General features: G+C 33.3%; 2 protein-coding genes across 3 annotated transcripts; one reads left to right on the forward strand and one right to left on the reverse strand.

The window, feature by feature from the left end:
• Positions 1–15692: 15692 nt before the first annotated feature.
• Positions 15693–20647, reverse strand: LOC130669508 (uncharacterized). Of its 2 annotated transcripts, none has more exons than XM_057472458.1 (7): positions 20317–20647; positions 19565–19877; positions 19236–19479; positions 19100–19162; positions 18359–18565; positions 17966–18290; positions 15693–17379 (listed from the first exon to the last, which is right to left on the reverse strand). In XM_057472458.1, the coding sequence occupies exons 1-7, from the start codon at positions 20363–20365 to the stop codon at positions 15914–15916; spliced, it is 2667 nt and encodes an 888-aa protein (XP_057328441.1). In that variant the 5' UTR covers positions 20366–20647; the 3' UTR covers positions 15693–15913. The 2 variants fall into 2 exon arrangements, with proteins under 2 accessions (XP_057328441.1, XP_057328443.1); XM_057472460.1 differs by having other exon boundaries at positions 19565–19887.
• A 2272-nt stretch (positions 20648–22919) lies between these two features.
• LOC130670536 (uncharacterized) lies at positions 22920–24700 on the forward strand. The gene is made up of 3 exons (XM_057473952.1): positions 22920–23180; positions 23409–24604; positions 24697–24700. Exons 1-3 carry the CDS (start codon positions 22926–22928, stop codon positions 24698–24700), a joined length of 1455 nt encoding a protein of 484 aa, XP_057329935.1. The 5' UTR covers positions 22920–22925.
• The last annotated feature ends 2872 nt before the right edge of the window (positions 24701–27572 follow it).

Genomic DNA, 27572 nt, shown 5'->3' on the forward strand with positions numbered 1-27572 from the left:
ATTTATTCAATTTACCAAATAATTTTTTTCTTTTCACATCACTTAATAGTTAGTAATAGTTGATAATTAGTTGTAATTAATTAGGTTAAGTCGTTTATTGTTTTATTTATTTTAGTTTTAATTAAAACTTAGTTTAGTTATTATTATTAAATTTAATTTATTAGTTATTTTGAGTTGAACGTATTTATTAGCCGCCTAGGCTTGTCATGTAAGAGTGAGAGAGCGCGATAGGTTTAGTCGGGACGTGAGATAGAAAGAGAGAGCGTTGCGCGACCGTGAACGACAGCTGCCGCTAATCGGTCTCTTCTTTGCCCGCGTTCGTAACTTTCGCGACGGTGTGACATCAATGAGATGTTAAATATCCACCGCTGAATTGATCTTAGATTTACCAGCAAGTGTCTCCATCTTACAGTCACTGGAAGGACTATTCTCTAAACCAGCTTATTTCGTGTATAAATCAATGCTATGTTTTATATCGTAAATAATTTTGAATAATTGATGGCTTTTTAATGATAATGTTGAAGAATTCAACCTGAAAATTAAGAATGAAGGTCACTTATATAAATAGCATGCATGTGGAATGATTTTTAGAGATTATTCTCAGTATACCCATAAGTGTTTCAGTGATATTTTATGGGAAAAATTTTTTTTTTTTTTTTTTGAGAATTTTTTTCGTTGCTTTTGCATATATCGCTTGGTTTTATTCGCGGTCAGTTTTTAATTTGCTGATTTAGCAAGGCCACGGTTATTATTGTGTTTGTTTTTTTTTTTTATAAAGTAAGAAAAGATGATTTTTAAACATATTTTTTCACATCAAGTAGTTCTTAAAGCTAGTGGACGCTCGTTACAGTTGAGGGGTAAGTTGGTAGTAAAACCCATTTTCAATTAAAAAAAAAATAATAAGGAATTTGATAACTCCTTGTCAAAAAGAAAATTTATTTATGTGTTGAAACTCGTAATTTCAGGATTTACTGAAAATGTGTTTTACCCGTCAACCTATTGAGATTGCTGGTCCGGAAATGGATCTTTTACCAGTTTTACTGGATGAAATTTTGATGGAGGTGCGAGCTCGTTGGTATCTAGATTCGGATCCAATCTTTTTGTTCGTTTCTCATTAATATGAGGTTGATTGGATCCATTCGATAGCACCACCCTTGCCCCCGATAGGAGCGGATGGTCGCGCTCTTACCTTACTAGAGGTATTTTTATATACTCATATATATTATATAAGGAGGAATTCTTTAAAAATGTTAAAAATTTTTTTTTTTTTTTTTTTTTCTGATCATTTTAGTATGTCGTGATCAATTTACATTGGTATTTTACGGACGATGCTCTCATTGGTAACAGCTATTTAATGGAAGTTTTGAGATATATCCGTCGCATTCGAGGATGCAGAAATAATTTGCGTCTGTTAAATTCTACTTTGAAAGACTCTAGTATCGCCTGGCTTTTCAAAAGGCGCTAATGTTTTGAATCTGACAGAATAAATTGCGAACGAATTTAAAAAAAATGTATAGCGTTTTATTTCTTTAGTCTTTAAGAATCATTCTCATTATTTTGTTTTTAAGTTTAGTTTATTAGACTTCAACAACCGTTCTCACGGCTAGCGCGTCTTGTTACCGCTGACGCTGCGTTTATGCGTTAAGTCGGGCATTCAGTCATCTGATTTGTAACTAGTACAATGTGTAAGTCTTTCGGTCAGAAGTATAACCTTGGGGATCCCATTTATTATTTTATAAGATCCTATTCCGAATTTATTTATATTCGGAGGATTTTTGAAATTTGGGCCCCCAACATTCATACTTGTGAGTGTTATGATATTTGTGGTGTGCGTAATAATTTGCTACACGTAAGTGTTGAGGTGAAAAGTCTAGTTGATCGTGATTTTAGTGTTATTTAAAATGTCGGTTTGCTTGTCTAGTATTATTTGAGTCGGGGTTCTCTGCCGGACTGCCCATCCCGTCTAAAGCGTGAGCTTTTTCTGGCATGGAGCAAGCATCTTTGGAGGGAAAAGGACGAGGATTTGGATGATTGGATGGAGGATTGGAAATCCATTTCCTGGCTCTTTAGGAAGGATGGAGAAGACGAGCCGGAAGAAGAAGAATTCGAGATGGAGGAAGAAAATGGGGCAATTCAGCCATCACCAGCGTTCGCTGGGTAACCGAAATGATGTTACCACTTGCAAGTCAAGTTCAGCTGTCGGTTTTCTCTTATTAATAAAAGGAAAATCAGCTTAAAGATCGTGCGTTCCTTCTTTTTAACCCCAAAATTTTTACACATTCCTTAAAATAACCGTATACAACTTGGATATGGTTAAATATGCAAGTGTATACGTAAGGAAAACTTGGTTTTTCCTTTTTCTTCTCGAGTTTAAAGTTTCACCTTTTCTTCCACTTTTCTTTTTTTATTATGGCACAATGGTCTGATTTGCCAGGTAGGTGTTTTTTTTTTGTTTATTATGGAACATGTGACTAGTCTGAGGTGAGTAACATTCTTCAGTTGTTTTTTTTTTTGAAAGAAAATTTCTATCTATTTCCATTTTCTTGTTATAGGTGGGGTAAAAGGAGTATTTTAAGGAGTTTTCCAGGGTTTATTTTTGAAGGAGTATTTGACGGAGAATTGATGTCCTGTGAGAAAATTTGTCAAGGCTGTGATAATATTTGTCAGCGGCTGTCATCTGCGTTTGGATTCACGCATGCGCTATGAAAGGTAAAAATTTAAATAATTCGCTTTAATTTCAAAGGTAATTTCGCGGTTTCTAACAGGAATTTACCAATTATCCTGTCTCCTCGAATGTTCAGGTGATTTTAAATTTCTTTAATAGTTTAGATATAAAAATCTATTATTAAATTTCTTTCCTTTTTCCAACATCTATCTGGTAAACTTAAGTCTAGTAGTATGTTTCTTAGTTAAAAATTTTCCTCTTTTTAAAATAAAGTGGTGGTAAAATAGGAATCTTCCTCAAAGATAACTATAGATATGTTTAAAAGAATACAAAGATTTGTAAATGTTTTCAAAAATGGCCCCGAAACTTAGTTCAGGATCAGTTCTTAAATAATTAGAAGAAGATTGCTATTTTTACCACGTGAATTTTTTGGTTGATTATACATTATTCCTATCTTATTTAGGTTGATTATATTGGTGCGTTAAAGTCGGAGAGACGGAGACCTCTGGATGTACGAGTTGGAGTTGTTCGCCGATTTGCGGAGAATGAGACATGAGTTGGTGTCGACGGATGATCTTGGAGTTCGATGACCTCTGGTTGGTCCTTAATTTGGACTGCCTTTGGTTTGAGATCGGAGGTACGTTTGGTTTCTGTTATTGTCTTATGAAGTACCTCGACTGGCTGCTTGTTTTTCTTGTAGGTGAAGCAGCGCCTCTTGCCTGAGCAGATACAAAACTTGAGGAAAACTGGCACGATGAGAATGACACACAAGATGACGAGGACAGACATATTTCCCGCCGTCATCGTTCGTTGTATCTCGTCCTCCTGATGATGCAGCGCTATTTCAGACATCCGGTTTTCTGTTTCTTCTAGTCCTGCTCCCCAGGGTTGAAATTTATCGATTGTGTTTAACGGGTCGATGTTCTTTTTGAAGAGAAACCCTGAGACTTTGGGCTCCGCTGTTAAATTAGTTGACAGTGCTTCCAAGGTTAAATTTAACTTCGGCAGCGTGATATTCAGCTGGGTGATTTCCTCATCTATACTTTTGATTAAGTATTTTCCGTTTTTCATTTCACATCTGCCCTGGATATGGATCATCCCTGTTCCATTGATGTAGTAGTCTTTTTCGACTGGGTCCAAACATTTGAGACTTAATTTTTCCTCTTTGCAGGTCGAGTAAGCCCAAGAGTTTGGTTGATTGAGCTTTATCCACGTAGTTTTGCAATCGGGGATAATGCGGATGTTGCAAGTTCTCGAAATATCTTCTGTCGATTTCAAGAGCAGCTTCATTTCGCAGTCGACTTCTTCAGGATCTTCTGTAGATTGAAATGGAATATCGGGACGACACGATAGATCTTCTCCGATGGTTCTGCATTTATTTTTATATTCAGAGTCTGCCAGGAAAAATCTTCGCAGGCCTGGATCTGTAACCAAGAACCTTTTGGATGGTAAGATGGTCAAAGTTTGAATTTTTCCGTTCACGTTTTCTGGTTTTGGCAACGGTCTCATTTCATACGATAGTAGCGGAATCTTGTGGAACAGAGGCAAGGTTACTATAATGAGTAAATAACCTTTTGCCCTCGCTACCTTTACTGTCGATACTGCTGACAAAGTTGAGAGGTCCATCCTGTCAATCGGCTGAGGTGGATTTAATGATGCACCAATTTTCTTCAATCAAGTGAATCCTCTTAAATGGGTCATACAATAACCCTGGGTTGTCCGCCAATGGTTGAATGGTCATGACGTCCTTGGATTGGCTGCTTTCTATGATGATGACCAAGAATATCAATAACGCCTTCATGGTGGTAAATTATTTCCTTGGATCTGAAACAGAGAACTTTATAAAGGTTTAGCCTTTTGATCGACAGCAGGTTTAGCCTTATTAGGGTTGACCAATTTTCGGTTCCCTTTGTCATTCAGGTAAATAAGACTTCCAAATTCGTTAATTTCGACAATTTCATAAGGCCCGGTGTAATAAACATCGAGTTTATTTTTCCTCGGTTCTTTTAGAACATAAATAAAATCACCTACTTTAAAGGTTCTGGCATGTATGTGTCGATCATAACGAATTTTGGAATCTTGTTTTGCCTTATTGAGACAATCAGCAGCGATTTCTCTAACTTCTGATAATCTTCCCATAAGGTCAGCGAGATAATCAGAATAAGTTTCGATTCTGGAATAATCGGGGAATTGGGTTGGCAATCGAGCTCTTCGACCAAACATCAACTCAAATGGAGTGAATTTGGTAGAGGTGTGCACGTTTGTATTGTAACTCAACGCAGCAAGACCCACATATCGATCCCAGTTCGGATACTTATCTGAAATTACTCGCAAAAAGTCTACCAATGGTTGATGGCTCCTTTCTAAGGATCCATTTGACTGGGGGTAATAACCCGAAGTCGTTAATCTTTGTATTTTTAAAGCTTTTGCAAGCTGTTGTATTATTTTCGAGGTAAAGGACGTACCTTTGTCTGAGAGGATGACTCTCGGACACCCATAGTAACACATATATCGATCGACAAGGGCTTCAGCCACTGTTGTCGATCGGATATCGGGTATTGGGATTGCGGTTACGGCTTTCGAAAAGTTATCCTGGATCGTCAGGATATGGACATTTCCACTTCTGGTCATTGGAAGTGGTCCAACGGTATCGATGGAAATTTTCTCGAAGGGCTCGAAGGGAGTATCGGTTATCATCATTGGTTGTTTAGTTTTTATTCGCGTGAGTTTGTTTTTCTGGCAAATTTCGCATTTCTGGATAAATCTATAGATCTTTTCCTTCATGCCGGGCCAGTAGAATCTCTCGCGGATTCGCCAATAAGTTTTCACGACACCTTTGTGGCCTGCTATAGGGCTACAGTGGTTTTCTTCGATGATTTTATCGCGTAATTCTTCGGCAGGAACTTCTATATTTCCTTCGCAAAGAGTTACCTCGATTGGACAATCGCCCATCTCTTGTATGAGATAAGGCTTTATGTTCAAATCGTCGAAGTCATCCCCCTGTTTCGCTATGCGGAACGTATAAATCTCATGTTTGAACATGGATGCTCGTAGATTTCGTAGTCCTTCAATTAAATTTGTTAAATCAATTTTTTCGAAATGATTCTTCTTAACGAAGACAGTGAAGATGAGGCATTGACCCAATTTAGTGACAAGCACGTCACCCATTTTTGGTTTAGCCACCTTCAGGTCTTCCCGATTGATGAAAGTAAGATCTCTCAACGACGTGAAACTGGTTTCATCATCTCGCAATCCAGAGACAGGAAATGCACCATGTGATCTCTCACATACGTGATTCCATCTCGACTGTCTTTGAATTTAATTCGATTTTCAGGCAGTTTCTGAGGTCTGTCAGATTCAGAACTAGATGAAGAGGAAACTTCGGGCGGTGAGTAGTTTTGACCACTCAAATCTTCGGCTATGTCTGAAGATGGAGGGTCGAAGACGCACCATGGAGCTTGATTCGGAAATTTAGGTGGCAAATCGTCATTCACAGCCGGCTCATCCCCCAGTTGTTCGTCAACAACTTCCGGATGTGTCACATGGCGAGGATCAGATTTGTTTGCCTGCTCATTTCCGTCGTCTTGTTCTTGGTGTACCTCTACTTGAATCACCGTGGCTTCGTCATCTTGTGTGGTCTCTGATCTGTTTGATTGAGAGGAGCTCTCTTCCCTTCTCGTTAGATCATCTGTAGAATTTTTATCTGATGATTTGGGTCGCTGGTTTTCGTTCAGCAACGTTTTTTCATTTTCATTAGTTTTTGGAGAAACTTCCTTCATTCGCTTGGGAGTTTCCTGGTGTGCTATACTGGAAGATGCAGCTGGAAAATCTTCAGTGTTTAAGGTTTGAGAAGTAGAAGGTCTTGCTGTGATGGTAGAATTTCGATTGTCTGCTTCTACATCGTCATTCCAATAGAAGGTTTTAGAATGGTCATCATATTCCAGCCCTTTATGCTCTTTCTGTGCAGCTCTCAACACAGTGTGTTTCCACATGGGAGTAGATGGGCTTGAACCACCACTTAAATATTTTTCGCGAAGTTTAGTGGCTCGCGACAACGGTGGAGTTGCTGGATTTGTCTCCACTTGGACTTCTGGTTCAGAGCAGCTGGCTTCGCTGGAGTCTTCATCTTTTTCAGTATTTTCATTATCTCGAAGAAATTCGTCTTCTTCTTCTTCTTCTATTTCTTCGGATTCGTCCGGGTCTACGTCTTCTTCGTATTCGTGCGGAAGGTAACTCTGTTCAAGATATTCTCTGACTTCCTTGGCCACCTGAGGGCTGACTACTGGCAGTGGATTGTAGTAGTCGTCTGGATGGACAGAGCAATCCGCTTCTTTATCTGGGATGTTAACGGTTCGTTGTTCAAGAGCTCTGTTGAAACGTTCGAATGATTTTCTCAAATCTTCCCGCATTTGTTGTCGATTGATCGCCACGGGCGAATTTTCATCCCCCTGATCGCTGGAACTTTTATCCTGTTCGTTCATCAGATACTCTTCGTTCATGAGTCGGACTGCTTCTTCTTCCTCCTCGTCTGTTTCTTCAGAATTCGTTTCAGGCTCTGGTTCTGGATCTACTGGAACTTGAGGGCCTGATGATGGTACCGGTTGGTTTGCTTCGAATACGTCGTCTTCGATAGACCCTGAAACGTTAGGTTCAGCAGTGCTTATTTCGCAATAATTTACCTTTTTCCGATTTGGGTTCAATTCTGTGGCTCGTCTCATTCGTAGACGAGATGCAATTGTATCACGAGGTTGCGGAGCGCTGTTAACACGGGGTTTATTCTTGCTTCCCGGTTTTCGACCTCGTTTTACTGCTGCTATTGCTTCGTCGTCAGGACAAGAATTTTTCCTGAGCGGTAACATTACAGCTTCTTTGGTGGGTGTTTCATCTGAATTAATTTCTGCCGGAGATCTTCCTTCGGGATTGTAAGATAATCCTTCGGCATATTGCTCAGAGATTTTATGACGAACAACAACAGAGAATTTATATTCACTTAATTTAGATCTCCATTTGATTTGGCGTTCTGTAACGGTTTGGCTATCCTTTAACCAGGACATACAAGGACTGCTTGTATACAAGGTGAAGGGCTTACCATAGAGGTAAGGCCGGAATTGTTGCACCGCATACAAAACCGCCAAACATTCTTTTTCGTTATGTGTATATCTGGTTTCAGTTTCTTGCAAAACTCTAGATGTACATGAGACAATTTTCTCGACATATGCATCCGGGTTTTCAGGAGTTTGATCTTCGTTATCGAGTTCTTGGCTCAAGATACCCGAGATGCCAACATCGGATGAACTAGTTGCTAGTATAAATGGTCGATTAAAATCTGGGTAAGCGAGGAATGAATTCTCGCACAATGCATTCTTTATGTCATCGAAAGCTTTTTGAGAATCAGCTGACCAGATGAACGGTTTAGTTTTTCTGGTAAGGTCAGTGATTGGTTTCGCTCTTTCAGCGAAGTTTTCGATGAAACGTCGATAGTAGTTAGCTAATCCCATAAATTTGCGCGCCTCCGTATGATTACGGGGGTGGGACGCATTTTTAAGGGATGAAATTTTCTTTGGATCGGGTTTTACGCCATCCTTAGTGATAATGTGACCCAAATATTCCACCTCGGGGCAGAGAAATTTACATTTCTCGGGCTGAAGAGTTAGCCCAGCCTCTCGAAGGCGGTTGAAAAGTCTTTGCACTCGTACTTCGTGCTCTCCAAGTGAAGATGCGTAACTTACGAAATCATCCAGGTAAATGAACAATTCGGTGCCTTTTAAACCACTCAAAGTGGAGTCCATCATGCGTTAGAAAATCGCCGGAGCGCACTCAAGCCCAAAAGGCATGCAGCAATATTCCCAATGGCCATCAGGGGTAGAAAACGCAGTTTTCTCAGCATCCCTGGGATCCATTGGTACTTGATGGAAACCGCTTGCAAGATCAAACACGCTGAAATATTTCGCTCCACCGAGTTGATCTAGAATGTCAATTATGAGTGGTAAGGGATAAGCATCCCCGATGGTTATTTTATTCAAATTTCGGAAGTCGATAACCATTCTCCATTTTTTATTACCTTGCGCGTCAGATTTCTTAGGGACGATCCACAAGGGCGAATTATACGAAGATTTTGATTTACGTATAATTCCTTGTTTAAGTAAATTATCGACTTGTTTCTTAATTTCTTCGCGATGTTCTTGAGGGAAACGGTATTGTTTGATTCGGACTGGCGTATCACACGTGGTTTCGATTTTACAAGTAAACTTTTTAGATCGTCCCAGGCGATCGCCAGGAAGGTGAAAAATATCATGATTTTTCTGTATGAGTTTAAATATTTGTCTTTTTTCGAGTCGATTGAGATGGTCCGTCGGAATTTTATTAAGGATCGCGTCGATACGCTCCCTTCTGGAAAAGGATTTCCTTTCGGGTGAGGAATCAGATATCTCCGAATTTCCATCTGAAAGATCTGGATGGTCGTATTCGAATTCTTCGAGAATCTGAGGCTCGATGTTGATTTCTGCTGGGTCCGATGTCGTGTTGATCACCATACACATCGCCTGGCCATCATCCACAGAAACAACGGCTTCGCCCATTAAGAGTCCTTCCTTAAGAGGAACCTTACGGAGATAGCCGTGTCTGATTTTTGGATTCAAGACAGGTACGGAGACAGACATTCGCATACGGGGTGGAATGACATACGAACGTGATAACTTTACCCCTAAGCTGAAGTATAGTGGTCGGGAAGGTCTGGAAAATAAATTCAGAGATTGATGATGATACGAGATTTCGGCCTGTTCTTTTCTCAGGAAGTTGTTTCCCAAAATGCCCACGCCATTGAAGGGTAAATTACCCTCACAAACGTGAAATCGAATTTTGGATCCCAAAACTTTCAGTTCGACAGAACCGATCGTCTCCATGGGATGTCCATTTAAACCTCGGAGTAGCATCGTGTCACCACGATCCACTCTAATTTCGGGTTTAAGGGCAGAAGAATTTATTAGACATACATCCCCCCCTGTATCCACGAGGAAACATTGTAGTTCTCCATGAAGAGAATTACATGAATCGAATATTTTTGGGCCTGTCCCCAGCGACAGGATATATCCTCCCTCAAGGTCGTCTTCCATTGTGAAAGGGATAGGACGGGTAGGTCGATTTTTGAGGACCAGCGTATTCCAGTAAAAGGAAATGCCAGCTCGTTCTTTGATGAAAAATTCGTTTCCAAGGATACCCGGGTAACCTCCAGGTGATTCAGGTACTACTTGGAAACAAATATCTACTTCAAAAACCTTGAGCGTCACAGTTCCAATGATTGGCATACTGCTGGTCGCTATGCCGCCCGCTTTACCTCCGTTTTCTGGGTAAACGATGGTGTCATCCCCCAGAGCGTCGATACAAAGGAGGTTCAGGTCAGAACCTGTATCCAGTAGAACTTCACAACCACCCTGGAAGAGGTCTGGAGATTTCATCCAGACTCTCGGACCTTTACCGATTACTAGTGCGAGGGCTTCGGGCGTTGAAGGATTTTGAATTCCTTCGCAGTCTGAGGCCTCTGCTGGGCACTCATGGATCGGCGAGGCTCGCGGGGCATACTCGCAGTCGCCTCGGCCTGTCGAGCGCCCATTAAGTTTAAATGATCGTCGTTGTTTTTCCTTGGGGCGGATTTATTCGAATCGCGGTGAGGGCAGAACGGACAGTCGCAACATGGAGCGTTTAATTTCAGATGCTCCAGTTTTTCAGCGTCTATGTCAGCAGGATCAAACGTCACAGTCTTTGGTCTGGCTGTAAACTGCTCTTCTGTACGAGAACGTGAAGTGCTTTTCTTGTACGTTCATGGAGTCGAATCATCGTCACGAGTCTGGCTACGTCCCCCTTTACTTGAGGTGTAAGCGTAAGTTAAGTAGTCTGCGGACTCTGCACTGGCGTCAGAGTCTACACTGTCTTCGTCGTCTGTGTCATATTTACTTCGTCTGTGGTTATTCTTAGAGTAACTGAATGTTCGTCCTCTAGTCTCTCTACGATCGTCGTAATCGTTGTAATCTCGACGAGGTCTCTGATAATCGTCTTTCGAGTATCGTCTGTTATAGTCTCCGTCGTAGTCTCGACGGTCTTTATGAGAATTACGCGAAAATTCGTTAGAATCGCGTTTCCGAGCAGGCCGCAAACATTCGCGAGTTCGCTCTTCTTTAATCGCTTTGTAAAGCTCTTCCAGCGTTCTGGGGTTTTTTAGACGCGCAAGACATTTTGGAAGGTCAGGCAAAGCGGAATAAAGGAGGTCGAATGCAACCTTTTCTTGCTGCGACATGATGGCGTCTCGATTTTCTGCCGGGAGTGCAGCTTCCAGGCCTTTGATCATCTTGCGTAACCTGAAATAGAAGTCTTCGATAGTTTCCCCGTCCTTTGGGGACGCTGCAGCTAGACGTTTGTGCCAGATAAGAGCTGGATCGCCGTGGCGAAACCTCTCTCCCAGAGCGTCGAGAAGTTCTTCAACGCTGTGAATCGGAGTGTATTCAATGATGCTCTTAGCACGACCCGAAATTCTCTTCGCGATTTTTGCAACGAACATGTCATGGTGGTCTGGGAGGATGCATGGTAACCAGCTTCGTACGATTGCGTCAAATTCTTTGAAATCTTGTTCGCAAGTTGGGCCTTCACCGTTGAAATTAGGTAGCTCTCGATAGAGATCTTTGGCCATATCGTACTGGGTTGGTGGGGTGTTTGCATCGTGCAAAGTGGCATCCAGCCGGATGATGGGTCTGTCGTTGTCGGGCATTTCTGCTTGTAAGCCGTGAGTTGGGGGAGGCGTTAGATTTCTTCGCCTCCGGTGTTGTCTACTACGAGTAATGGTGGTGACCACACCCTAAGGTGATGGTGAAGCGACAATTTTATGAGTCGTTAAACTCGAAATGTAGATTGCTGACTTAGTCAGAAAGAGAGAGAAAGAGTTACTTTCCACAGCTCAAAGCTGGGACAATAAAGTCGATGTTTGACTTTTCGCTGACTCTGCGGTTTGCTCGCGAAGTCGCGGACTATGAACTCAGGTGTTTCGCAACTCGATTGAGGGGCAGAAAACGCTGAGTTCGCAATACGTGGAGTTGCTAACCGTTAAGGTGTGGCAATTCCACGAAGACAGGGTGTGGCACTTTCAAAAAAGCCACGAAAATATCATTTTGAAATTTTTAGAATTTTGAAAATAGGAAAATTACCACAAATCTACCTTTAATTTCAAAATTGGTAGAAAAATGATACCTGTGGCTCAAAAAGAAGGATTTTTAATTTCGAATCCCACCGCTGCCACCAGTGTTCTTTATGTTATGTCCGCCGCTTAATTTTTAATTATTTATCCGGGATTTCTCCCTCTGGTAGCGATAGTAATTTTTGGACAAGCGGGTTGGAGGGTGCGGACAACAACAAAGAATACGAGGAAGAAATTATCTTCCTATAATTTATTATTTATAGTGGATCTTTTCGAAAATTAAGAACCCAAACGTCTTCGAAGAGACTGGTGCTCTTGTTTAAGCCAAAGTATTTTATGATGATAGGAAAATAGTTCTTTCACCTACCTTTCGATGTCAATTCTTCTAGTGCGGCAGCTATTATCCCTCCAGAACTAAACAGCTCACTCGGCCTTCCTGCAAGGTTGGTAGAATGGGTGCGGCTGGGTTGATAGGATGATATCTTATGCACTACTTTCGAATGAAACCGCAAGGTTGAAGTGATGAACTTGATCTTTTATTAATTATTTCAAATTACAACGTTTTAACAGAACGTCACTTGTTCACTCTAGTTTTTCACAACTTTTATATAATTTGTATTATAAGATTATTTATCTTATCGGATATTTTAAACAGATTTTTATTTATAAATGCGTCCTTTTTCACACCCAAAAGGGGTTTTATGCGCAGAAACTCGGCACAAAGTGAGATCACAAATTCACGTGATTTATGTCACAATTCACTCGAACCGGATAGATCTTCGAGATCTTTCAATTGCAATTAAGAACTATACTCTACACGATAGTTGACTATCAGCCGAGTATCTAACTCAATTGGCAATGTAGTTTATTAATAATGACCGTAAATGAATAAATTAATATCCTACACGAAATTAATCAGCCGGATACCTAGATCGATTTACAATTTATTTAAAGTGAATTTTGGAAAACCGTAACTGATAAAATAATATCCTACACGAAATTAATCAGCCGGATACCTAGATCAGCGACGATTACTTATTGCCACGTCGGAAGATTTCTGCAATAAGAATACGGGCTATCGACGCCGTTTACGCGGACCAAGAAGTTTAAATAAAACTGAGGCCCTGAGCCATGGTGCTCAGGCTTTTTATAAACTTTGTTTTGACAATTGATGGGGAATTTTTAATTATCGTCATTGGTGGAAAGTGACGACCGTTTATTGTTCATTCGTTAAACTTATTGCAGTTATCCTCCCACTATTCTTTGCCGCATAAAACGGTGAAAAATCTGACGCTGCGTTTTCGCGCGCTTTGCAAAGAGGAGCTCAAAAATAATTATTTTAAATAATTATTAAAAATAAAAAAAAAAAATTTTATTTGGACATAACATTTTATTATTTAAACATTTTATAATTCATTTCATTTTTAATTATTAATAACTTGTTTATTAATAATTATTATTTAATTATATTTTATTATAACATTTCATAATTTTCATTTCTTATTCATTTCTTATTTCATTTCTTTATTAATAAACATATCATTAATAATTAATTTTATTTATTTTTCTTTTAACAATAAATATCTTTATCTCTTAAAGATATTTCAAAATTCATTTCATACTTTTTTATAATAATAATTTCATAATTTCCATTTCATATTTATTTAATTTTTTTCATTATTCATTCATTCATATAATTTCATTTTCATTTCATTATTTCATATTTCATATTTACAAATTTTTATCATTTCATTATTTCATTATTTCTTTACTTATTTATTTATTAATAATTTCAATTTATATTATTAATTACAAAATATATAGATTTGAATTTATATTCAAATTTTATAATCATTTTTTATTTTTATCATTTGATATTTCATTATCATATTTATTTATATTTATTAAACAAAAAATATTTCATAAAAATAATTTGAATTTAAATTCAAATTTTAAAATCATCAGTCGTAATAATGGCTGGAAGTCATTTGCTAATTAATTAATTTATGCATAGTCAGATGGCATAACATGTATGATTTTTAATAAATTGATTGACAGCAAGAATACGACGTCGTGACGTCACACCCCCACTGTTAGTTATTTGTCATATATTTTAATATATGACAAAAATTTATAAATTTAAATATATCAAATGCATTATTAATTTTTTTTAATATTTACAACATATATTTTGTTTTTAATATATTTTTGGATCATAATATTTATTCATTTATATTCATGTATATTCATTTCATTCACTATTTTTTTCTTGATTTAAAAAAAAAAAAAAAATTATTTTGAGGTTTTATATTAATTTTATTTTATCCTTCTTATGTCCCCCTTTTTTTTTTTTTTTTTTTTTTGTGTTTAAAATATATATATATTTTTTTTTAATTTTTAACACATTATTTTTTTTTTTTTTCAATACTTATTAATGATTATTTCATACTAATTTCATATATATATTTTTTTTAATTATTTATAAATTGTATTATACTTACTCTTTTTCTTTTTCTCCCTTTTGTATTTTATCTATATAATATTTGAATTACCTTTATTATTGTTATGATTATTTTTTTACTTATTTTTTTTTTTTTTATAATACTCTAATAAAAATTTTTTATATGTAATTTTTTTTATCGTACTTACTTTTCCTACAATAATCAGAACTGAAATTTTTGTTTATTTCTATTTCGAAAAACAAACACAAAAAAAAAAATTTTTACTACGGTAGTTAATTTTTTTTTTTTTTTATTATTAAGGATCTGAGGATTTTATACTTGTTTCAGTTATTATTTGTTTATTTTTTTTTTTATTGATTGTAAAATAAAACTTTATTTATTTAAATTTTAATTTGTGTTACATTGAATTATATATGTATATGTATATAGGAATATTTAATTTTTTTGTTTTTTTTTTTTTTGAAATCTATACTACAATTCACTACTTCATTCTATCAATTAGTACTACTGTAACTGACTACACTTAGTTAGTTTTAAAAGAAACAATCTTATTTTTACCACTCATTTTCGATATGTAAGGATTTTTTTTGAAATAATTCTTCTTCTTTTAACAGGAACAATTGCTTACAATAATTGCAATTGCCTGCATCATCTTTTTCTACCAAGTTTACACCACACTCTTCTCAATTTTCATTTCCTTCAATTGACAATTTATGGTATCTCACTATTCCTTGATATTTTTCACATTCCTCCTCGTTTTCTTGAGACAATTTAACGTAGCAACTGACACATATTATTTTTTCCGATGGAAGTCCGTAATCCTTGATCATAATTCTGTTGGGATGACGTCTATTACACAGGTTCCAATTGGGATTGCAACCGATAGGGCATATCCCAATCACCCAAATTCCTGTTACTTGAATCCCAATAACCCATCATCCCAATAACTCATAAAACCGATTACCCACAATCCCAATATCAATAATTCCTATTACCAGCAATCCCGATCACCCATATTCCCGATTACCTGAAAAACCAAAATATTATAAATCCTATCATCTTGAATATTTAACACGCAGAATCCCGATTGGAAAAATTTTATTAGCCAGATGAAATTTCTTTGTTATCGACAGTCAATTTGTTTCTTGTACAAGTTACCTTAATTTTTTAGAGATGGTGACAAAATGTTTAGTATTGTAAGTTTTGTCTTCATTTGAACAATAAAAACTAATAAGTCCGAAAATAATTAAAAAATACACAGCTTTCAAATTTTTGTATTCGATTATTGTCAATCGAACACATAGATTTAGCCATAAATAAATAAATAAAATATAAGTAATGAAAATAAAAAATAAAAACTGTTTTGAAGTAATGTATGGTAATATTTATTTTTTTTTCAATGTTTTTAGTACATTAATTACAATGCAGTAATTAAATATCACAAAACTTAATTATTAAAACATTATTTGAAAATTATGAAAATAACAAAAAAAAAAAAACAATACATTAATGTAATTATTTATGATAATAAATGAATAAATTTAATGTTTTTATTAGGTAATAAAGTACTTTATAATTGTAGAAAAATTTATAATTTTTCAATTATTAAGATTTTTTTATTCTCTTTTTAGCTTTACCCTTTTTCTTTTTAATGTCTTTCAGCCATTTATCACTTGCCATAGGTTTCTTTTTTATTCTCTTAAATACATTTGATAAGTGGTTAATGTAGTTTTTTTTTTTTTTAGTTGGCGTGTACTTTAAGTCAGACGAATCGTTATTTTTTTTAATTATGACCCACTTATTATTAATCAATATTTGTTTTAAATTCTCGTCTTCAGTTAATTGTTGTTTATTTTTACTTACACTTATAATTTGTCCAAATAAGTTTGAATTTATTGTATGTGGAAGTACTAGAGGTTGCATTGGAACGGTAACTGGTAATGTGGAAATTAATGGATTTAAGTGCGGAGCGACTAGTGAGCTTGCATTTGAAGATGGATTTTTATCTGTTAATGGAGCTGAACAACGTAAAATATTTACATTACTGTCCACTTCAACTTTTAATTGTTCATTTTTTTCATTAATGACATTAATTTTCTCTAATGCGCCAGAAGTTATAGTACAAGGATGAACATGAGGTTGCGTTGGTACGGTAATAATTTTAACAGGATTTGTGGAAACTGAACGAGAAAAATATGGACTAACTAGTGAGCTTGATTTTACTGACGGATTGCTGATAGTTCCGTTGACATCTAAAGTATGAATTGACTTATTACTTTTTTTTCCCAACTGTTCAAGTTCTGGTTTTTTCAACGTAGTTTGCAGAGACTTATTAGAAGACTTTGATGCTATTATTTCTACGGACGGATTAATGATTGCAGAAACCGAGCAATTTTGAATTAATTTATCACCATTAACTTTATATGTTGATTGTTCATTTTTTTCACTTATAACATTAATTTGATCTAATGCGCCAGAAGTTATAGTACACGGATGAACATGAAGTTGCGTTGGTGCGGTAATAATTTCAGCAGGATTTGTGGAAACTGAACGAGCAAAATATGGACTGACTAGTGAGCTGGCTTTTACAGATGAATTGATGATAGTTTCGGTGACATCTGAAGTATGAATTGACGTATTACTTTTTTTTCCCAACTGTTTAAATTGTGGTTTATTTAATCTTTTGTGCAAAAACGGATTACATGATCTTTCGGGTATGAGGCTTTCTACTTCATCAAGTAAATTAATACTATTGATGTTTTCATTTTGTGATTCAATAACAAAATCATCTACGTCTGTAGGAACCGAATCATCCCAATCAATCTCATCACTGTTGTTTCCAATAATCATTTTTAATGTGTATTGAAGTTCGCGTAATGATCTAGGAGTCATGGATAAAAAAGTTTTTACATTGAATCGACTTTTCTCCTGATCAATTTCATCTCTCAGAGTATTGATATAATTACGACGATCAATAACATGCTTTGGTGTTCGTCTCTTAGGTTTTTTAGCATTTGTAAGTAATCTATCATAATTAATCTCTTCATCCATCAGTGCTTTCTGGATGCCATCTGAAATTAGCAAGTATAAAAATTATCAGTTAATAATTAATATTTATTTATGAATTATGACTTTTTTTGTAAATATTAATAGAATAAGTTTACAATAAAAATTTGTGAGATTAGGAAATTTCTAAATAGATAAGGTAATTACTTAGTATAATATTTAAATGACATAACAATTATTGTATATTAAAAGCTATTTTAATTGACATAAGTGAAGATGTAAGTCAGTAAAAATTTTTTTAAGCTTCATATTGATGGTATTTGAAAATCGTACACTTTCATATGTAGTTTTTTTTACCGTAAATTACTTTCTCATAAATTACAAACATTTAGAAATTACTGTATTGTTATTGGAATTATAAAATTTCTAAAAACTGTATCAAGTACAATTTTCGGAGGGTGTGATTTTTAAGAAACTATAAATAAAAAAAAAAAATCAAATTTTGGAAAATGTAAAGAATGTCTTTTCGATTGTGTTATTCATTAGTACGGAGGAAAATTGAAGTGAAAGTAAAATAAATCAAATAAGAGTATAGATAATAGTATAGAGTACATTATAAAAAAAAAATATTTAAAACAAATAAAATATTACCGACGAGGGTCCAAATACACGGATGTTTACCGCCTAATTTGTTTTTGTTGTGACGATTAAAACTTTCACATCCATCGTTGTTTAAATTAGGACAATCATACACACTAACGTGATTTGCATTAATTATCCAGGTTTTGTGTAAGTAATCCATAAATATGGCAATGTTTGGGTCCCTTGCAGATAAATTATATACTAAAATTTCATTTCGAATGACTTCTTCAGCTTCATAGAATTTGTTAGCTGGTAACAATGGTATCGCTAATACCATAGATAATATTCTGTCCGGAATATCTAGTTTGAGTTTGGTCCATCGTTTTACAATAGCCTGTAATTAAAAAAAAAAAAATAGAATTAAATTATTTACTAAAAGAATAAAGTAACAAATATACTCACTTGGGAATAATGAAAAAAGCAACCATGAACTTTAGCCAACGGAAAACTTTTTTTTAAAGCTTTTATGGTTGCTTTTTCATAATCACTCATAAATATTAGTTTATTATTTAACTTCATAGATGAAGTGTTGTTTTTTAACCACTCAAAAACTTCGTTATATATTTTTGTGGTTCTGTTTTCCATCAGAACGATTGCAGTAGCAATGTACTGAAAAAGAAAAATTTATTCGGAAATGTAATATAATTTCTTATATATTTTTTTACCTACAATGAAAATTTCCGTTTTATTAAACAGATTCTAGCGGCTACAATCATATGAGGGAAAAGCATGTAAATTACAATTATATTGAAAAATTAAAAATTTTATCAAGATATGAAAGTTTAAAAAATTATTATAACTCGGTAAAAGTTTCAGCTGCTGTTGCTGGATTTATTTTTAAGAGATTTTGATTTATATTGTCAATGTAGTCCTATGCATAACCTAGATTCGTGTCACTTTTCAAAATTAAATTTTTTTTCCTATAATTTTCCAAAATTTGTTAAACTTTCATATTTTTTAAACTTTCTTAGTTGTTAAATTAAAAACAACTCAACAAAAATCTCTTTAGCAAGGAAAAAAAATCAAAACATCATATACTTTTATAAAAAAATATATGAAATAATTTCTACAGTTATTTAAATAAAATTATAATACTATATTACTTAATTGTTTAAATTATCTTAATGATTTTTTTTTATTTACCATATCTCTGCATTTTCCTAGGATGGTATATACTTGATGTACTTTAGGCTTGCGGGATGAATTCTGGAAATTTCAATTTATCAAGTTAGATATTTAAAAAATATTTCTATTGAAGTTTAATCAAGTAACGGGTTACTTCAAATGTTCCATCCATAAAAATATCATTTGATTGGTCTAGAACCTCCAATAACTTTTTGGTTGTGAAAATTATGGCAGATTGACCATCTGAAGATACGTGAGCAGCTGCAATTTTTTCTTTACACAATATTGTACCTAGTTCATGGAGAGTAGAGGGAATATTTTGTCGATGTTTTTGTCTTTCTCTCGATAATATACTGGAGCAAGAGTCGAAGTTATAGTTCGCAGTAATTTCTGGGAACCTAACAAAAAATTTATAAAATTTTTATTATTAAAAGAATAATATTATCAATAATGTTTTATAAAAAAATATAATAATAAACATACGGGCGACACACGTCGTCGAATATTTCTCTGAGACCGTCATTCGTTTCTCTGCTGCGCTTTTTCATTATCTGTAACAGATCACTCCAATCCCCACCATAAGGTTCTTCGGGATGATTATGTTCTTTTTCCACAGCACAATCTTCATCATCATCTAGTTGCAGACACTCATCAATATCGTCAATTGGATCAATCAAATGCAGGTATGCATTACAACCAGCTCTTCTTTTTGAGCACCGAAAAATCATGAGGGAGTTTGAATCGCGGGCATACTTGTAACCTTTGTGAAATATTACTTTGGATCCAGGTCGTTTACCTGGTAGAACCTTATAATTAATTAAAATTAGAACCTTATAATTAATTAAAATTAGTTCACGTATTTTCTATTTTTATATATATTTTATTTTATAGACTAAATCAATCACTAGACGAAATTCCGTTGGTGACAACTTCAGAAATTTATTGACAATGAAACGAATAACGTTGCCATAGAGATATCGTTGATCATTTATTTTCAAGTTTAAAAAAATCGAACAATTTTATTTGAATATATGGAATATAATTTAATTATAATGTAAATTAATGTAATGTAAAACTTTTAAGCCAAAAAATATTTTTATAAAAAGATTTTTCTTGTTAAGTATAAAATTAAAAAAAAAAATTAATCAACTTATTTTTATTTATATTCATATTACTTTTGTCAATACAATTTCAAATAATCAATAAAAAAATTGTCAAAATTGAATATTACTTACCGAATAAAACCCGTACAACAATAAGCTGATATAAATGAAGATTCAACATGCCATTTCATTTTAATAAAGTTTTTTTAAACGGCACTCTCAACAACGATTTCAAGTATAATCAAAGTTTCTCTATCATATAACCTAATTGTTAGGTACTAATGAATTAAATTAATTTTGTTTTATCGCCGAAGTTAATACTGACCACCGCTGACATATCTTTTTAAAACCTTAACAATCTCTATTTATACTCTCAGCTTTGTTTTTAATCTATTAACCATTAATACCTATTATTAACTTTAAATATTAATTTAACTGCAAATAATCCAAAACCTCATGAACTCCCGAGTGACCGGAGTGACTGTGCATAACCATTTAGTGTACATTTATTTATTCCTAGAATATAAAGTTCATGATTAAACTGAAGTTAGTTTAGTATCGAAACTTATAGAAAAAATGGACCCTTAGTGGTTAGGATGAGAGCGCGCGCGTACAGCTCAAAATTTTAAATTCTAGTGTATTTAGAACGGTAAATAGAGCAATTACATATTTAAATACGTAAATAAATATTGAGGGTTAGTAAATCAATATTTTCGTCCAGTTTTTCAATTCGGGATAAAATGTAACCCTTGCAGATTTGAATCACGGTGGAAACACGGTGGGTTTGTTCCATTTTACCACTGTGATTACGCGGTGTATCCACCGTGATTCTACGGTGGCTTGACCACTGTGTATACACGGTGGATACACCGCGTAATCACAGTGGAAACACTGTGTATACCTGGTGGTGAAATGGAACAAACCCACCGTGTAACCACGGTGGATCCACGGTGTTTACACTTCCACGGTCTTTCCACCGTGATTCAAATCTGCGAGGAACCTAATGATAAATGAAATTATATTTATATATTTCATGTATATATAGTTATATTGACAATAATTATTTTCTCCTGAATAGAATTTTTCTCCTGAGTAGAAAACTGTAGAATTAAAATTTAATGTTTCATTTATGAAATAAGGATTACAGGATACAGCATACGATGACAGTTTCCAGGCCAAACATGCATGGGTTTGAGTGAAAGCTAAATTAAAGGAGTTGGTGGAGGTGCAATCGTGAAAGCCATTGCTGATCATCGAATACTGCTAAGTAATATTTTTATTAGTTTAAAAATGATGTAAACCTAAATAAAATAGAATTTTAAATCATGTTTTTCTCCACATAACTATTCACTTATGTGAATATGCGAGTTTTCTGGTGAAATTCACGTGAATATAACTAAACGTTGACAGAGATAGAGAGAACTGAGCGAGACTCTGGCTAAGGATGATTCGTTTAGTCTACTGCTGATTACTGAACATTAAACTTTCAATAACTAATTCCAATGATAAATACAGGCTATGGTAACAGTGTCAACACCAAATTTGCTTTAATTTGACTGGAGGTTCAGTTGGAACACTTGATGGGACTCCGGTTGAGAATGTAATCATTGAAGCCACTGCTGATCATCGAATATTATTTGGCAAAAATTTTTTCGGTTAAAAAAGTGAGTAAGATTAATCAAAAGTTATTTTATAAATATTTAAGTTAAATAATTATTGTTATTTACAATTAAATTTTGTTTCTCCGAGAAAACTCACTTCGCTTGTAATTCCATTAATAAAAAAAAAAAAATAATAATAATAAAAATTAGAATATTACATTTCGCCATTTTCTGAAAAATAATCAAACAGATTTCTTATATTGTAAGTACACTTGCAAATGAAAGAGATTAATTATTTAATTATCAATTATTATTGTTATTGATAGTTTTGTTTTGCTCACCGATATTTTTAATTATATAATTACTACAATTAAATTATCGATTACTTAAATTTATCAAATAGTAATAATTTATAGGCAGAGATATTTTTCCAAAAGAGCATAGTTTTTTATGCTAGATAAATTAGTACAGTAATTATTAATACTTGCCTGCTTACATGCATATTTACAGACATTTCTCGCGGCAAAACTGTCCCATAACATTAAACTAGGAAGTAATATAATATTGTTTTCAATAAATAAGTTGTGAAATACAAAATTTTTTAATCAAATGATATATTCTCATTATAACTCTATTTTGGTGAATATTTGTCATAATTTAAACAGTTTATTTTTATGTTTCTTCATAATTACGACTAATATGTGATGTTTACTCCTTTTTTTTTTATTTGCAATAAAAAAAATCTTCTATAACAATAAAAATTTTGCGGTTTTCGGAAAAATTATTTAAAATATTCTATATATTGTAATCTTTCTTTATAATAACGAAGATTAATTGTTTAACAATTTAAACTTATACGAATTATGAAAATTTATATAATTACATGAAAACATATATCAATATATATATATATTCTTAATGTTAAATAATTATGATAGTATATATAAATTGTTGTATATATATGTCATATAGAAATGAGCCTTTTTCCTGAGAGTAGTACAGCGAACGTGTCACGAGAGGCAGCACTCGTAGTAGGGACAAACATAAAATATTTTCATTTAAGACAGTGTTATTTACGCTATATTATTTTATTATCTAAAAATAATATTTAAACACAAAAAAATTTTTTTAATAACCAGTATGCCAACAAAACATTGTAGTTTTGCGAGGTGTACGTCGGATAATCGTTATCCAGAGGAAAATGTGTTTTTTATACCATTTGTAAAACCTCATATTGACGAGGTTAGATGCAATAAATGGATACATGCGTCAAGGAGAGTGGATTTAACAGTAGAAAAAATTAATAAATATTCATATGTGTGCTCAAAACATTTTATCGGTGGAAAAGGTCCAACTCTAGAAAATCCTGATCCTGTTTCTGCAACGATTAGCAAAGTAAGTAATAATAAAATTTATCTGAAAACGAATGTTTGCAATTGGAGTGAAAATAAATTTGTTCATGAAATTTTATTGATTTCTTAAGCTCGAAAATTAATTAATGTCTGTCAGAGTTAAAGTCATAAATAATTGGCAATTTTTTTACTGGAATAATAAATAAATTAAAAATAATTTTCTTATCTGTTTGAAAGACGTTTTATAGTAAAAAATTTATAATTTTTACAGGTACCAAAGGCACGAAAAAAACGACTTTCAACATCAACAATTGATTCTCTGTGCAGTCCAGACCAAAAATCAAAAAGAGGCAAAGATGCCAACTCAGATTTTTTCATTCCAAGTCAACAAAATGATACTCAAGATATTTCAGTAGACGACGATTTAACTCCTAAATTTACTGAACCACTACCAAGTGACAAAGAGCACACCAATCAATATGTAGCTCATGCAGAAAGTCAAACTTGTATAGAAGTTGAAAGTATTTTTGTGAAAAAACTACAAAATGAAATTGAAACACTTACGAAAAAATTAAGTGCATCTACCCTTAACTATGAATCATGTATAAATGACAGTAAGAAGTTTAAGTTTTATACAGGTCTCATGCCAGAAGACTTTGATATTGTGTGGAATTTCTTAGGACCGCCAACTGAATCATCACTGAGGATCTGGCACTCACAATCAGGAACTAATAACCGCATAACGATAAAGCAATTTAAAGTATTATCGTTAAAAAATCAACTTTTTTTAACCCTTGTGAGATTAAGATGTGGTTTTTTATTGTACGATTTGAGTTGTCGGTTTAGTGTGAGTGTGAGTTATATTTCAAAAATAACAACAACATGGATCCAATTAATGTATTGTAAATTTAAACAACTAAATCGTTTCCCATCAGCTAAAGACATCAGTAAAAATCTACCTCAAGCGTTTAAAAAATTTAAAAATATACGAGTAATTATTGATTGTTTTGAATGGAACATGGAGAAACCGAAAAATTTTAGTCAACAAGGAAATACATACTCCAGCTACAAATCTCATAATACAGTCAAGTTTTTGATTGGAATCATACCAACTGGAGGATGTTGCTTTCTTTCAGAAGGTTTTGAAGGACGCATAACTGACCGAAGTATCACCGAGAAAAGTGGTTTATTTGATTATATGGAAAAAGATGATTTAATATTAGCAGATCGTGGGTTTAACATTGAAGATTTATGTAATAAGTATAAATGCACTGTATTAATGCCACCGTTTTTAAAATCTAGAAAAAAATTTTCAAAAAATGAAGTGAGGAGGGCAAGAGAAATAGCTTCGGCTCGAATACACGTAGAACGATTCATTGGTCGAATGAAACAATTTAGAATAATGCAAAGAATCATACCAAAAACTTTATTACCTATTGTATCCCAAATCGTTTTTGTTATTGCAATGTTAGTAAATTTTCAAGAACCACTTGTTACTTAAATATTGAAATAAAATTTATTAAAATAACCATAATACTTTTTTTATTAATTTTTGTTAGATAAGTTTAGTAAGTATAGCATCCTTAGTACTAAGTTTAAAATATTTTTAAACAAAAAACAATCATAAAACATTTATAGTAACAACATACACATATCTCATGCTATTATATTAAAAATCTTTTATAAAAAAATTATCTGTAATTTTTACAGCATTTATATTATTATATGTTCATCACAAGTAGTGGTAGCTTCCGTGGTAGTCTCATCTCAAAAAATTCCATAGCTAAAATATTATGAACTTTACATAATTTAGTTGTAAGAGCTTTTATAAAATGTTCATCTCGAGAAATCCTCTCGACTACAAAACCATTCTTGGGTGTCCAGACAATAAATTCACAATACTGCAACTCCAAAATAGCCAATGTTAGTTGAACTTGATAATAATAAGTATGATTCCTTTTTAAAGCAATTTGATCATTTTTAACAGTGTAGCACAAATTATTTGGATTTTTTACTCCAGCTAAAGTTAGTGGTGAGCAATTTTTCAGCTTGTAAGGACACTTTATTTCAATGCAGTAAAGAAGTTCATTGTTTTCAAAAATTAATCCGTCTGGGCTACAACCAAGTCCTGGGAACTTATTATTGACGATCAATCCTGGCCTTTTAATCTGAGTCCTGTCAATAGACGCCAAATATTCTTGAATTGCAGTTGACTCATTTTCTCTACCGTAAGCAATCGCAGGCAAGTGACTAATATCCTGTGTTTCTAGCCATAATTTTGTATTTATTAGATTTGTTAAATCTTTGCTTGTATAAAACGATTTACAATCTGATGCAGTGATTCGGTATCTTCGTGCATTGAGCCATGACGGACTATTTTGTTCTAACTCAATCTCAAATGGACCAAGCGTCGATGAGCTTAAATTATTTTGGAGCTCTCCTATTTTTAACTTTAAGACTAATTTTTGATCACAGTCTAAAACATAGTCGTCATATTTTATTTGCAATAAGTCAACCCACATAGATTTATGATTTTTATTTTGTAAGCGTTGAATAAATTCAGTTGTCATTATATCACCACCCACAGAACTGCTTAGGTTTGATTGCGCGCTGAATTCAATTACTTTCTTTTTATTACAATTGCCTGGATTAGATTTTTTTTTTTCATCATTTTCACTAGAATTTTTCGTTGATTTAGCTTTTTCATATTCAGCAGTAATGATACTTGAGGGATTATTTCCAGTTTTACGACCTTGATTCCATTCTTTTATTTTTGAAGTACAAGTCAGTGGTTCGAATCCATATTGAAGCGTATATTCTTCAAGTTTAAAAAGTAACGCGACGATATGAGAACAATTCAAAGATTCTGATGCTGGACATTGACATGCAGCATTTATGATGTATCCATCTTCATCGAGACCTATTACCACATCATAAATCGTAGTTACTTTAAAAGATGACTGGATTTTTGCCCTTAAATAATAAATATTTTTACAGCTATTATCTTGCATATTTTTTATATGATCGCTGATACAATATAATCTACCTCTTTGAATGCCCCCATGGAAAAAATTTATATGTTGAATATATTAAAAATATATTTCTACATATAAATCATATATAAACGTAATATAACAAATATATACGTCCAATATACTAAAAATATAAACGAATATATGCTACATATAAAAAAAATATAAATAGAATATATATGGAATATATAACTTTTGGCCGATTTTCGTATATATAAAATATATGTTCAATATAATGAAGTTATATGTATAATATATTTTGTATGGATAATCATCAAGGTAGTAAAAGTTCAAAGAAATATATACAAAATATATTGGCTTTATATTTAAAATAGAATTAGATAGAATATATTGTGAATATATGTTAAATATATTTAGTTTATAAGGAAAATATGATAATTAAATATAACCAAAATATATGTGACGTATATTTGAATTATATTAAAGTTAATCCTCTTACACCGGTGTAATTTTATTTTAACACCGGGCGGAGTTACAATGAGTCCATTTTTAACACTGCTCTTTTTACAGTGTATACACCTACTATAATCTGCATATATTTTTTTAGAAATACCTACTTATATTTTTAATATAATTCAAATATACGTCAAATATATTTTGGTTATATTTAATTATCATATGTTCCTTATATAAACTAAATACATATATTTAACATATATTCAGAATATATTCTATCAATTATATTTTAAATATAAAGCCAATATATTTTGTATATATTTCTTTGAACTTTTACTGCCTTGATGATTATCCATACAAAATATATTATACATATAACTTCATTATATTGAACATATATTTTATATATACGAAAATCGGCCAAAAGTTATATATTCCATATATATTCTATTTATATTTTTTTTATATGTAGCATATATTCGTTTATATTTTCAGTATATTGGACGTATATATTTGTTATATTACGTTTATATATGATTTATATGTAGTAATATATTTTTAATATATTCAACATATAAATTTTTTCCATGGGGGTGGCTTTAGAATTACCACAAACAGGCATTAAATCATCATCTGTTACTTCATCATCATCGCTCTCCTGTAAACTTTTGCCCTGTGTTATATACTCATGTATAATACCATAACAAAATGAACGGGGGATCTGTTTGGATGGAAAAATTTGCCAATTATCATTAGGATAAAAAGTTGTATGGATAGGCAATGGGGTAGAAGAATCTTTTGTCAATGTTGATCCAGATGTAGATGCCGATGTGGCCGTTGAAGATGCTTGTAAGCGTTGTAGTTTCTTAACTAACCATACTCCTTTATCAACACCTTCAAAAATAACTCCTTCTCTTCCATTATTTATACAATCATTGACCCTAATGCATTCCAATAAAAGATTAAGAAATTATACAGTTCTAAAT

Source organism: Microplitis mediator, chromosome 6 (assembly GCF_029852145.1).
Source record: "Microplitis mediator isolate UGA2020A chromosome 6, iyMicMedi2.1, whole genome shotgun sequence".
Lineage (NCBI taxonomy): Eukaryota > Metazoa > Arthropoda > Insecta > Hymenoptera > Braconidae > Microplitis > Microplitis mediator.